General features: G+C 31.9%; 1 protein-coding gene across 1 annotated transcript in view; it reads left to right on the top strand.

Moving 5' to 3' along the window:
* Positions 1–14,225, top strand: part of LOC132703672 (S1 RNA-binding domain-containing protein 1) — a 28,417-nt gene extending 14,192 nt beyond the window's left edge. The window contains exons 5-10 of the mRNA XM_060673074.1: positions 60–216; positions 439–619; positions 1,842–2,115; positions 6,675–6,874; positions 9,890–10,079; positions 13,532–14,225. Of these exons, the coding sequence (XP_060529057.1) occupies positions 60–216; positions 439–619; positions 1,842–2,115; positions 6,675–6,874; positions 9,890–10,079; positions 13,532–14,225 (1,696 nt within the window). The remainder of the gene's footprint in view (positions 1–59; positions 217–438; positions 620–1,841; positions 2,116–6,674; positions 6,875–9,889; positions 10,080–13,531) is intronic.
* The last annotated feature ends 317 nt before the right edge of the window (positions 14,226–14,542 follow it).

Here is a 14,542-nt window from a genome sequence, read left to right as displayed (position 1 = left end):
AAAGTTTTGCTGTCGAGCATTTAGCCTAAGTTTCTTTTATGGCTTTATCTTGGTTTTAGGAGATCAAAGCAAATTTTTTATTTAAAAGTATCTGAGAGGCAAAAAAGAGAAACGAAAAATGAAAAATCTCAAAAAGTGGCAGCGGGAAAAGGGGAAAAGAAATACGACTTGTATATTGGCAAAGAGTTTCGGATGGATCTTTTAAAACCACACCAAGTATGTAAGAACATTAACTACTGATTCGTTAATTCCTTTTTCATTAATATACATCTCTTCGAAGTTAGGTTGAGTTAATTGACATTAATTCCAATAAAAGCGTCGTAAAAAAAAAGTTAGTAGTTAGTGGATAATGGAATTGTTATTAACGATTATGTGGTTTTTGAACTGTGGAGTAGTTTGAGGTCCACCTTTAGATCTTAAAATACTTACTTCTTTTAGATTCTGGCTATAAATAGAGGCGAATTGCAAAAGTGCCTCAGCGTTAAAGTGAAGTTCCCAGAGTTTTTCGCGAAGCAGTTCAAAAATTTATGTCTAAAAAAATGGTTTCATTCGTCCTCGTCAGATTATTTGCGACAGAACATTATCAATAAAGCAATTGACCAGGCATATAACAAATTTTGTAAGTTTACGTGACACTCCACTTTACCTTAAGTATTTAGCGCGTTTAGGTAACCAAAACCGGATCAAAACTTAAAAAATTGATTGTCTATTTGTACAGAAAATATTAAATATTTTAAAAACAAGAAATATTACTAGGGACTTCCAACCAGTTTTCTAGTCATATTGTATAGCGTATTTTATTTTTTACCAGTCATCGGTTTAGCATGATAGCTTGAGGTGCCGTGTATACTTTAACGTTTGTTATAATACTTTTAAACTGACAATAATTTTATGAATCAATTGCTGCATTTCTTCATAAAGTTCTTGACGAAATATTTTGCTTTTACCCAGGCAATTCTCAAAATGTCATTTAACAGTTCAATCGATTTATAGAGCTGATGTGTCAATAATAATTAATACTCACCCCTATATGAATGAAATATTCGTAATTATTGATACATTACTGATATATTAGAATAATGAAATACAACACAGATAAAATACTAAGACTTTTGCATTTTAATGCAGAATACTCCATCGCGTAGAATCTTAGAAAAGCAGTTATGTCTTCAACGTTTTGAAAATAAACCCGAAACATACCTCCTGCAGGTTCACGCTCGCACGCACACGCGGATTATAATTTTTTTTAATTTATATATAATATTCAGTCATATTTTTTGTATTTTAACAGAATTTTTTTTATATTTTTTGCTAAAAAAAGGATCATTTGCATTTAGTGTAGTGTATGTTAATTGGCTATTTTATATTGCAATAAAAGTTATATCGTTGCTTTTAATATTTTGAGAAAATAAATTTTATTTATAGTGATGCTGCAATGCGCCCTCTTGCGGCTATATAAGCAATTTAACAGTCTGCTCAAGTTTGACAAAGTGCATTCAGCCAACTATTTTCTCTTAAACGATAGAGCAAAAACCGTTTAACGAAAAAGAATCGAATTTATCCCAGTTTTACAGCAGGGCAAATCTATCTGTTATCTATCTGTAATATAAAATAATATTTCAAAAAAAGGAATTTAAAATTCAAGGATGGGATTAACCTCCTAGAAACTTAATAATCAATTTTCTATGAGTGGCTGTAAGTTTTTTTATACGACAGTTACTTTTCGGGAGGCTCCTTGAAGTGCAAAAACGCCACTAGGAATAATAAATACGATCGAGTTTTAATCTGATTAAATTGTTTTAACAAAATTTGCGCAAAAATTGTTTATATTTAATTTTCAGTTAAACCGCACGTTACGAGGCACATTCGATCCGAACTGACGAGACAGGCCCATAGAGCGTCCTACGACGTTTTCAGCGTTAACTTAAAACAGTTGCTATTGACGCCGCCCCTAAAAGGGAAAATTATCTTAGGCGTAGATCCCGGTTTTCGCAACGGATGCAAACTCGCCTTGATATCTGCCACCGGCACTCTGTTGGAGTATAACGTAATCTACGTTCATCGCAATAAGTCGGAGGCGGAAACAATTTTGAAACAAATGCTCCTAAAATATGAGTAAGTAGTTTAATAACATAGAAATTTAACTGTACAGAATGTCAGAAATTGGGTTCCCTAGGCCCCTAACTCAGAAGCTACAAACAATAGAAAAAGGAGTCAAATAGAAAATACCAGCTTTCTTCTTGTGTGTTACTTCATTTTTGTGTATAATGTCCTATTATTTAAGTTAAACCGTTTTCTATTTTTGGATTGATGCCTTAAAGAAGGGGGGGGGATATACAATAGGACAAAAATTAAATTATATAAAACGTATGAACAGTTTTATCCGAATGGGCCTTATAAATTAAGATGACTTTGTATAAAGTTGTCTATTCCGGTGATTTATAGTTTTGGTTTTGTTTGTTTTTCTTTTAGTAATAGTTTAAAATTGAGACACCCTGTACAAAACAGCTGATTTTTGAACAACTTAACAGACGTAGTATACCATTATTGCAATGGGAAAATATTAAATTGTCAATTTTTTCCTATTGTAATAATGGTGGTTAAGGTGTTTAAAATTTAGTTGTTTTGTACAGGGCGTCTCAATTTTGAACTACTACTACAAACATTGAAATTCTAAAAGAGAATAACCTATATTTTTATATATTTTTAAATTCTTTGTAAAAAACTAATCTAATTTTATAATTAGTCCTCCAAGTCTATTGTTACTCATTTTATTAATTTTGAGTTAAAAATCTGTCGAATTGATACGAGAATGTTTAATTTTCATGATGTTTGTATGCATAGCTACGTTTTTGTCGAACAAATTATAGTTTAAAGAAAATTTTTGAGCAACAAGAGCTATAAAGTTTTCAATACTGCCTGCCAAGAAAAATTCGAATTTTGAAATTTTCGAAGATCCGGCTTGAAGCATTCGTATGAACGAGTATTTAACCAATATTTTGCGGTTTTTTTATCGTATGCTGAGTCGAATGCTTTCTTCGTCGCTAGATGGCTGTTCTCGTGTAGGCCCAATTCGGGTTCAAAAATTAAATAAATCGGCCATGACAAAATAATCGAAATAATTTTCTCTGTAATAGCCATCAGGGACGTAATTGTATCTCAGTTTCTGCAAAAATATCTAATTTTTACTATAGTTCCAGTTGATACTATATTAAAGCTGAGAAAAAATCAATTTTAGTGCTTTATGCTCTATCTCCACAAGCAAAGTGAATTTTCTTAAATAAATGTCTCGAAAAAGGCTTAATAATAAACTTGGACTCGTTAAAAGGGGCTTTCCTAGGCTGTAAATCATGCTATACTTGACGCGCTTCCCTTGCCACCAGATGGATTTTCGGCCATAATCGTGAAAAAATATTCTGAATCAAAATATCAAATAAGGGTCCAACAATCCAGTGAAAGCCACATCTCAATATCTTTATCCTAACCTAAAAAACGAATAGGAGAACTTCATGCTCAAAAAGAAGTTGGACTACGGGAAAATGTTCCACTTTACGTATTATTATTAATATGTAAATATTCCGAATGTATAAAATAAAACGCTGATTTATTGTATAGGGTTCCAAATGATATGATACAATACATTTGAAAGGCACCAGTTTAATTCTTTTGCTTTAGTGTTAAAAGAGTGTAGTAGTCTTTGGAGATTATCTTCAGAATATGTAATAAGAACAGCATCGTCTGCGTAGCAGACAACATGGAAGAATGTGTTTCCCATTTTAAATCCAGCTGTTCTGGGAAGGTTTTCTATTATTTTATCCATCAGTAAATTGTATATATATATATATATATATATATATATATATATATATATATATATATATATATATATATAAATATAAATTTATATATATATATATATATATATATATATATATATATATATATATATTCTCACGTATTGATTCACGGATGGAAAAATGTGATGACACTATATTCCGGGATATCATCCGTTCGCTCGTTGAACTCCGACTGGAATCCTGCATCCGACTGGAATCCTGCAAATCTTGCATCCGACTGGAATCCTGCAGACGTTTCGCCAAAATCTCACTTGGCATCTTCAATGCTCGCGCTCCGAAAACACTTCGAACACTGGTGGCTGTAAAGATCTCCTTCCCGTAAAGGTGTATGATATTCTCACGTATTGATTCACGGATGGAAAAATGTGATGACACTATATTCCGGGATATCATCCGTTCGCTCGTTGAACTCCGACTGGAATCCTGCATCCGACTGGAATCCTGCAAATCTTGCATCCGACTGGAATCCTGCAGACGTTTCGCCAAAATCTCACTTGGCATCTTCAATGCTCGCGCTCCGAAAACACTTCGAACCCAGTGTATATATATATATATATATATATATATATATATATATATATATATATATGCGCTGAGTAAATCGCCTTTTCTAATTCCTGTGTTTGTATATCTTCAGTTGTCATATGCAGTTGTATATGCAGTTGTTCTGCAATGGGTGTTTATATCGTGTATTAGGTTAATCAGTTTAAACCTTCCGTTCTCATGATTTCTAGGACATCCTTCAAACGCACTCTATCGAAAGCCTTGGTCATATCGACAAAACACATATACCCAGGTTTATTGAATTCTAAGGATTTTTCGCATATTTGTTTGACAATAAATATTGCGTCAATGGTGGATCTGTTCCTTCGAAAACATTGTTGTTCTTCTCGTATACTTGTGGCTTTGGTGACTTCTCCCAGTATAATTTTTGTGAATGCTTTGAAGATGCTCTTAAGAAGTGTTATTCTTTGATAGTTTTCCGGATTCGATTTCTTATTCTTCGAAAATTTTTTGAAGATGGGTATTGTTGTGCTGTTCTTCCAATCGTTCGGTATCTTCAGTTCATCTATGATGTTTTTAAATAAGATTAGTATTTCATTTTGTGGTTTTTTTCCCTCCGTATTTAAGCATTTTATTGGTGATCTCGTCTGGTCCAGGGCTTTTCCTATTTTTTAGGGACTTGAGTTTGTTCTAGCTCTTCCTCTTCCTTATATAGATTTTTAAAATATATTTTTTCCCCATATTTTTCTTTGGCCTCCATTTCTTTTGTGAATTTTTCCCAGTGATTTTCTTTTAGTTCTTTTATTCTTGCATTTACCTCGTTTCGTTTTCTTCGATAGTTGTTCCAGTGTTCTGCTGTTTTGTTTCATATATATTTAATGTACTCTTTTTTATTTTGTTGTGCTAGTTCCTTTACTTCCGGAGTAAACCAGGGTGTTTTATTGATTGTGTTGACATTTACCCGTCTTTTTATTGTTGTCCATCGTTGGTCTATACAATCTTGAACATTGATCGATTTGTGTATTATTTTTTGGTTTAATCTGTTTTCATATAGGTTTTGTATACTTGTCCTCCATCGATTCGACGTCGAATTTACTAATTATGAGGCGTTTAGGTTTTGGGGCCTTGGAGATCCCCAATCTCATTTTGCAAAGTACCAGCTCCGCCAGATCCAGATCGCTCCTTTATCCGGGCTTGGGACCGGCAATGGTTGGGTTACTCGGTTCACCCACCGCATACCACAGGCGAAAGACAAACCAATTTTATTAATTATTGAATTATTACTCAAATGTGCATTGAAATCATCAGTATTTTTCTTTTTAACAAATTGAAATTAATTAAAACGGTAGGCAGTCCAGAGACTTTCACAAACATTTAGTTAATTACACCAAAATTTGTTTTCATTTGAATCTTGATAACATTATAACTGGATTATTCCTATCAAGCGAGATGTTTTACTCATTTTTTGAATGGTTCTCCATATTCCACTTAAGTACATCAATAGTTAATAAAATTAGTTAGTCTCTAACAATTAATTATGGACCCAATTATTGATAATGCTTAATTTTTAAGGGAAAATATTAAAAAATTACGGGGTAATTTGGTGTGCGAAGAAATTAAAAGAAAACTAATAAATATGAAAAATAACATTTTATTTTGGTTTTAAATATCATTATCATCATCATAAATATTTAATATGAATAAAAGAGTTGAACCCTTTTATTCATATTTTTAGATGCGGTTTTCAGTTTTTAGGCCTTATATGACTATTTAAGTATATAAAAAAACTCATATCTTTACATTTATTCTTTTTTTCTGAAAATTAATTTTTTACTATTATCTCAGGAAAATCCACTGGGTGGCCAAGTAACACTAATGATAACCTGGGAAATGCCCTTTTTAACCACTCCGAGTTTATTAAAATGCCTTTAGGACGATATGGACATTTATTTAAGCAAATATTCGAACACCGCCCACCATTTTCAGAGATTTAAATTTGTCTCAGCTTTAAAATACTACGCATTTTAGCCATGGTTAACATTAGAAATTATTTTAAAAACCCAATTTTGAAATTCAAGATGACAATTAAGCTCCCTGGTGGACATTTCAGACACTTCGAAGATAATTTCCACCACTTTCTCTTTTGCACAATCACTTACTTAATTTTTGTTTCAAATTTCTAGGATCGTTCATCTCCTTAACACCGTATCTCGTTGCCCTTGTTTTATATTGTTTTACTTTTCGTTAGTTTTGGTTAGTCCTACCCTTGTTAAGTTTTCAAATTATTTATTTTTATTTTATATATAATTTTAGGTGTGAATTAATCGCATTAGGAAACGGTCACGGTTGTCGAGATGCGGAAATATTCATTTCGGATCTGATAAAAACACATAGTTTCGGTAATTTGAACGTGAGGTACACTATTATCTGCGAAGACGGTGCTTCGATATATAGTTGCAGTACGGAAGCAGCAAAAGAATTTCCAAATATGGACCCGAACATTATTAGCGCAAGTACTGTTATGTTTTTTATATTATTGTAAATATCCTACCTTTCATTTAAAAAAAATCCAAAGTATAGCAAGCTGAAAATTCTCAAACATGTAGGATTAACATCTGAATATACAAATTGAAATAAATGCAATAACCCCTAAACGAAGTAAGTGAAGAATATAAATTCTAGAAGTCTTGTTTTTGTCTTTCCTGATGCAACACTAGTTAACCGTGTTGCCATATTCTTTTTAGTTTAGAAAATTGTAAAACCTTTGAATTTAAACTATGAATCGAAAAGGCAGAATCGATCAAACACCGAAAAAGACAACTAATTGGACCTACCTTCTAGCTTTTATCGTTTTCGAGTATCAATTGAAATGATATATAAACTGTATATTGTATAATCCAACGAAATAATAAATAAATAGTTTATTATACAATACAAGAGGGAAGATGGAATTAAGAATTGAATTAAAAGAATCCATAACTAAAATAGAGTAAGATCACATCAAGCAGTTACTACTAAAAATTATTCCTCAAAACAGTTTTTCAACATTTTCATTTCAACATTATTAACACTATACTTTTATATGGGCTTTCAAATAACTTTTATAATACTTCCCTAGGTGTTTTATAGGTCTACTACTCTTACCATAAAATCTAAGATGATTTTGGAATATTTATATTTACAAAAAAGGAAGCACCCGCAAATCCAACAGAAAAGTTTATGCCAAAATGTTGAATGTCAATTATGCAGTCATAACCTTACTTTTTAGTTTACTTATTTGTTAGTGAACGAATTGTGCTTACTTTTTTATATATATCTAGATAAACTTTAGAATTATACTAAAAATGACTTTTAAAACTATTCAACCCTTGACGGCAACCAAGCGGAGTGCCAGGGTACTGTTTTATTCCTCGAAAAGAGTTAAAAAACGGAACAAATTGATCCACTGCCGATACACTTTGTATAAAAGATGCTATTATCGTTAATTTTTTGCCAATTTTTTTTAGCTTGTAGCGTCCTTAACCCATATTGTCCCAGTGGTGTGTTAAAGCACCACCTATTCTATTATTTTTTTTATCACATCCAGGAAATATTTTTTCACATCCATTTCGAAATTTTATTATTATCACTACTAAAGGACATAAAACCGTAGAAATCGCTAATTTATGTGTAAAGGAAAGATCTTATATATGACTTCAAAAGTTAACAAAAGCAGTAAATAAATTTGTATCACATTTTCAAGTAAATAAAAAATAGTAAAAAATATTTTGGATTTGTATTGCCATTTTTGTTAAGTCTATAGCTTGTAGAAAACACACATTGGAAATACTATATTGATTATGCTTTATTTTTCGAAAATATTTACTGATGCGTGAATGCATCACTGGTTTTATCTGTGAAACAAAACTTTGTTATTGCAAGTCTAGACAAGTCAGCACTGTAGAATAAACATCCAACAATTAGCGTATTCTTTAGTATTAGTTTGTTCCGTGTGCAGTGAATGTTACAGTTCGTAAAATATGGCATTTCCGAGGTATTTGCCTCAAAAGGAATTAGAGGCGGCTATGGAGGAGATCGTGATGGATGAGAATGAAAGTCGTAAGTATTGCTTGGATTTATGTATTCTTATATATTGTAACATTCCATTCCTTGTAAATTTATGCTAAAAATAACGTGAAAAAATATGATGTAGTTGGAACTTTCGAGTTACATACACCAAATGATACAGCTGTCCTTCAACAGTCCTGCAATTCATCAACTACTGAACCAGAATGGGACTCATCAGTTGATAAAACCCTGGAATTCCAAAGAAGACGTATGCTTTCTGCAAACGACAGGCTTGCTTCTACTCTCAAATGGAATAAAGGTCAGATTGAGTACACTCACACACCTATATCCAATGAATTTAGATCGCGAGGAACTAAAAAATAGGTTTTCTGGAAAAACTCCGCTTGAAATATTTTTTATGTTTTTTGATGACGAAGTGATTGGATTTTAAATCTTAATTGCTTTGCGACTTTTAAAAACTGATAAAACAATTACTCAAAGAAATCTTGCACCTGCCATAGATGAAGTGCGTTATGATAGTCAAGGGCACCTCATGATTGTTCATGTTAATAAAGCCCTAAGGAGTTGTAGAATCTGCCACAGCCACACAATTTACGTTTGTAATAAGTGTAATGGTGCGTTCACGCACCATAAAATATTATGCGTTTTTTTATATCTAATCAGGTTCTACTTGGAAAGCAATCTACTTTTAGTTGTTTTCTGACGAATTTGAACTTTCTTTTGTATATTTATGTATAAATTATATGTTACATCTTATGTGCCCCAAAACATTATTTAATGTTTTTTCCTAGTGATTCATTTACGCACCAGTATTTTTTTGTATATTTCAGTTTTTATTTATTTTTTTGACACTTGTAATGTATTGTTAAGTACAACTAAATAAATAATTTCATAGCAAAAAAGTGTTTTTTTTTTATTTTTTTATGTTTGGGATAATATGGGTTAAGATAACAATTATTAAACATCGTAACCTTATAAATGAAAAGGTTTATTACTAGGCTATAAGTCTGATAACATTCTATAGGCTTCTGTAGAATATTTATTAGGTGCTTTAAGATTTATAAGGGTTTTGTGGAAGCTATAAAACCCCAAGAGTAAAATGTTTATAATAAGCTTGTTAAAAATGCTGTAAAATCTTTTTAAAAAGCATCAAGTAACTAACACTACAGGTTTGATATATACTGAATGCAATATTATAAAACCTAAAAGTAATATTTATTGGTTGTTTTACAAAACATGCAACTTTTTATAAAACTATAAAACTGTTGTAAAAGTTAAAGTTTTCTATAAACTCCTTATAAATAGCACTTGCCCTATAACCTTAAGCTGCGGAAAATATTAGTTATGTCTTTTTTTTAGTGTTCTCAAATCATACTTCTACGAATTTGGTTACACTTCAATATTGGGCTGCTCATTTGAAAGACTTGCTGGTAGCCTATAAATCGCATTTACTATTTCAGTTTCTTTGGCTAGACGAGTGCAAGATCCAATGGCGGAACTGGTGAAAGTCGATCCCGCCCATTTGGGAATCGGCATGTATCAGCATGACTTAAAGAAAAAGGAACTCGCCACCGCTCTCGGCGAAGTGGTCTCAGAATGCGTAAGCTTCGTCGGTGTCGATTTGAACACCACCTCTGTATCCCTCTTAAGGTAAGAATTAATCTTCACGGATGCAGCAATTAAAATAACTGTTAGTGATAGAAATTTTTGTAGAAACTGTTTTAAACTTTTAGAAACTCGAAAATAATTTGCACTGTTTTCTCTTTACCGATTTACTTTTTTTTTTAAATTTCTAGGATTCTCCTTACAGGGTACATAAGAGAACATTTTTTTAAAATATATTTTCTATTTTTTTTCCAATATAATAACCGTATCATATAAAGTACAGTCAGTCCACTATAGGGGTACATAGATACAGACTCGGCTAAATAAGGAAATTTTTAAAGAATTTTATGTGAAACTTAAATCTGCCTGCAAAATGATTTCAGCGTGAATCATTTCTGAGAATTCAAAATAATCTGAAAATGTCGATTTTCTATTTTTGTCCATAAAACCCAAAATACGCCAAACATGATCTTAGGATTAGTCCATTATTAAAATTACTTTTTTTTAACAGTATTTTCATTTCTTTTTGAAATGCACCATATTTTTTTTATTTTTTTTTAATTTAAATGACGTATCGGATGATGGCGTATATCATCATTTTTCAGAAAAGTAAAATTTATTTTTTTATAGCAGTAAATTATTGCTCAACGGACATTCGGAGAAATAAAAGTTTGACAGTCCATTGATTGCATTCACTGAAGTAGAATTAAATTTATTGTTTATTCAAAATTTAAAAGTGAATAACGTAAATAATTTCAAACAATGTTCTACATGTGCTGTAGATTTTGGAGTTTCACTTTTTTGAGTGTTTTTTGTAATCTTCTTAACTGCATATGGCGATGGTTTGTTTCTGCCTTTGCAGGGTAATCTTAAGCAAAGGTACATGTTCTGGTTACAACAGTTTTAATGGTTATTAATATTCCGCCCCAGTCCCACAGGTCGTTATGATTAACATTGTGCATTAAGAGTGGACCAAGCAAAATAAATTAAACGGCCATATTTCGAACACTATAAGTATAGCAGTAGTCCTAATTTTTAAAATTAAATATGATAGGATTATAAAAATAAATGGTTTGTATTTGAAAAAAGTGATTTTCGCTATTTTTTTCAAATCTGGTTTAATTGATAGTTTTTTAAACATTTTGTATTATTAGTAAACAAAATTACTAACCAAGTTTGGTTAACGGACTATTTTCCAAGGTAAGGGAATGGAAAAATTTTTAAAAGCTTCCATATAGGAAAAATGTATAGATATTTTTCAGTCAGCAAATGTCATTTTTGTCATAAAATGTGAAATCTTTCAGAAAGAGCGAAATTTTGGTATCGGGTGTTGCACATGAAATATGTCTGGATTTTTCCGGGGAATCTAAAAAACCAAGTAGTTCAATTCAAAATTTTCAAGTTTTTCATAGTTATAGTTTTCCCATAACAGATCGGCGAAGTTCGTTGGACATCCTATATGTTATACAGGCTATCTCCTTAAATTTGTTTTATCGAAAAATTTTAAATGCAAAACATGGTATCGATGTGCGGTATACAATTAAAATAATTGCTGTTATCAAATTTATGAGAAACGGAAACACAAGAATCTTACTTTTGAAATTCACATTTATCTATTACAAGCTTTCCAAAATTTGATGCAAAACTTAATTCTACATAAATTGGCTCTGCCTTTCCCTATACCTATTTCCAACAGTTATCTTCTTATTTCATATACCCAAGGTGTTTCTAGGAAGGTATTTCTAGCTAGCATTAATTTTGATAAAGTTTGATATGATTTTGGTTTTATTTACGTCAAAGGGGTTACTTAACCCTAGAGATGGACATCTAGATCACTCGATTTATAGCCCTTGGATTTTCCACTACGTAGGTACGTAAAATAACTACTATTTGTATTGTGTTTACCGATTACTTTACTACTTTAAATCAAAACGTTCCTGGAAAGTTCATTAAACGAATAATCCCAGAGTTTAAACGTTTTGAACAAAAATGTCATAGGAAACAATTATTGAATTATTGTAATGATTTCGTTTACCTTCATTTTGTATTTTTAATGTCTTGTCTTTGTCTTTTGAAACAAAATTATCTTTCAGTCTCTGCCATTGAATGCAGAATTATTCTGAATCTGAGCACATGTAATATACAGGATGTCTGAAAAAAAGGAAAAAAAACTTTGAAGACAATGTAAACAACGTAATTGCTAAATTGTTAATTGCTATTCTTATTACTTTCATATATGGCACAAGCGTTTATCAACCGCTAAAAATGGGGACTACCTCCAGATTCTCCTTCGATTAAAACAAAAATAAAAATATTTAAAATCAATGCGCAGTAGCAAGAACAATGGGGTTTGGTAGAAAATATGTAATAACGAGATGTTGAATTAAATTTTACATCACTTACACTTACAGACTTACGGATATATAATTGGTTGTAAAATTTTGGTAGTAGATAAATTAATCTTAAATAAATATTAGTTATTATTTTTTGTATTATTTTGTATCAAATGAGGTTCTATTTGGAAAGCAATCTAATTTTAGTTGTTTTCTGACGAATTTGAACTTTCTTTGGTATATTTATGTATAAATTATAGGTTACATCTGATGTGCCCCTAAACATTATTTAATGTTTTTTCCTAGTGGTTCGTTTACGCACCAGTATTTTTTTGTATGTTTCGAGCAGATGGGCGCTGATGCGCCAAAGTGTTTTGGTTTTCTTACTTTTTCAATGTTTAACAGTTCTCTTTCTGAGTTCATCATTCTAAGTACATCCTCATTCAAAGTGTGCGACTTCAAGGTTATTTTCAGCATTCGATGGTAGCAGCATAGTTCAAAAGCCTCCAGCTTATTGATCACAGTACCTTTCACTGTCCATCTCTCACACCCGTAGAGCAAAACCCACTATATATAGCATACAAGCACTCTTACTACATAAGAGTGGTTTCCAGGATGTGAATGTTTTACGTTCTTGTTAAAATCTCCTCATCAATGTTTTCCTCAGTACTCAACCTTTACATGATTTTCTGAGCCATTCTTCCTGTGCTATTTTTAATTTTACTATTTAATTTTATTATGGATCTTCAGATATCCCTCCTTTTTCTTATTTTTGTAATTTCTTTTATTTTTTTTTATTTTAATGATTCGAAGGGTAATCTTGTTGAGCTCGGCGACACTTTTAACTTTTTAAGTTTTACTTTTTCCGTAGCGCAGAATAGATTGTGGTCTAGGTTCATGTCAGTGTTGGGTTATGTCTTTACTTCTCCAATATTATTCCTGAACCAAACTGTGTCTTAAAGTAAGACTGATAAATACAATAAGTACATTTACGAGTGAAATTCGTAAATTTAAATTTGAAAATCGACAACTTTATTATTGAATCATTTGTTTAATTTTTATTTTATTAGTTAAGTTTGCATTCATTGATTAACTAAGCGATTGTGGAAATATAAAAGGCTACCCTGTATAATATACCTATTCATTTCCCAAATGGTCTTACAGACACGTCGCTGGACTCACGGAGAAAAAGGCGAAACTGATAATACGTCATCGCGAGCAAAACGGGGCGTTCACTAGCCGTTCGGAACTTCGGGACGTTTCGACCATAGGCGAGAAAACTTTTCAACAATGCGCAGGATTCCTCTACGTCGGTCCAACAGACGGCGAGGACAAGCATTTCTACAAAAGCAAGGAAACCACCCCATTGGATCGAACAATCATACACCCCGAATCGTATGAAGTCGCCAAAAGAATCATCTCGAGAATAGGCCTGCAAGAATCCGATATCGGATCCGAAAGTTTCATTAAAACCATCAAACAAAAATATAGCTGTGTCGATGCGAACACTCTGTCTCAGGAGTTGGGGACTAGTAAAGATATTGTTCAGTTGATCCTCGACTCACTGTCGCAGAGACTAAATTACGATCTGCGCCAGAAAATTGGAACCACGCCTCTGTTTAAACAAGAAGTGACGTGTTTCGAAAGTTTATCCTTAGGACTCGTCCTTACAGGGAGGATAACTAACGTCACTCATTTCGGCGCTTTCGTAGATGTCGGAGTCGGTAGTAATGGATTGATACACGTGACTAAAATGAACGGGTTGGTTTTAAATATCGGCGATAAAGTGGAAACTAAAGTTTTGGACGTTGACCGCAACAAAAAGCACATCGCTTTGGAAGCGCTGGCTATAGTGTAGTGTATTTTTTGTTTCAATAAAATTGTTCTTTCTATTATGTATTTTGTTGTTTGTGTGTGGAAATGATATTCCCGCTAATATGTCATCTGTTGATGGACTCTTAAACTCAGCACATATTAATAATATGGATTTTATCAACACCAACGTCACATTAAGGGCGCGATACATCTGGTTGCATGACGTTCATAATAACAAATATAGGTGAATGAGGATAAAACAACGTTTTAATATATATAATATTTTAATGTTTAATTATTATTATTAATGATAATAATCCTTTTAAACTGAAAAACAGTTTCAGTCAAGCTCTGAAGAAG

Source organism: Cylas formicarius, unplaced genomic scaffold, assembly GCF_029955315.1.
Source record: "Cylas formicarius isolate icCylForm1 unplaced genomic scaffold, icCylForm1.1 PGA_scaffold_6__28_contigs__length_40554024, whole genome shotgun sequence".
NCBI lineage: Eukaryota > Metazoa > Arthropoda > Insecta > Coleoptera > Brentidae > Cylas > Cylas formicarius.
This window is presented reverse-complemented; position numbering and strand designations above follow the sequence as displayed.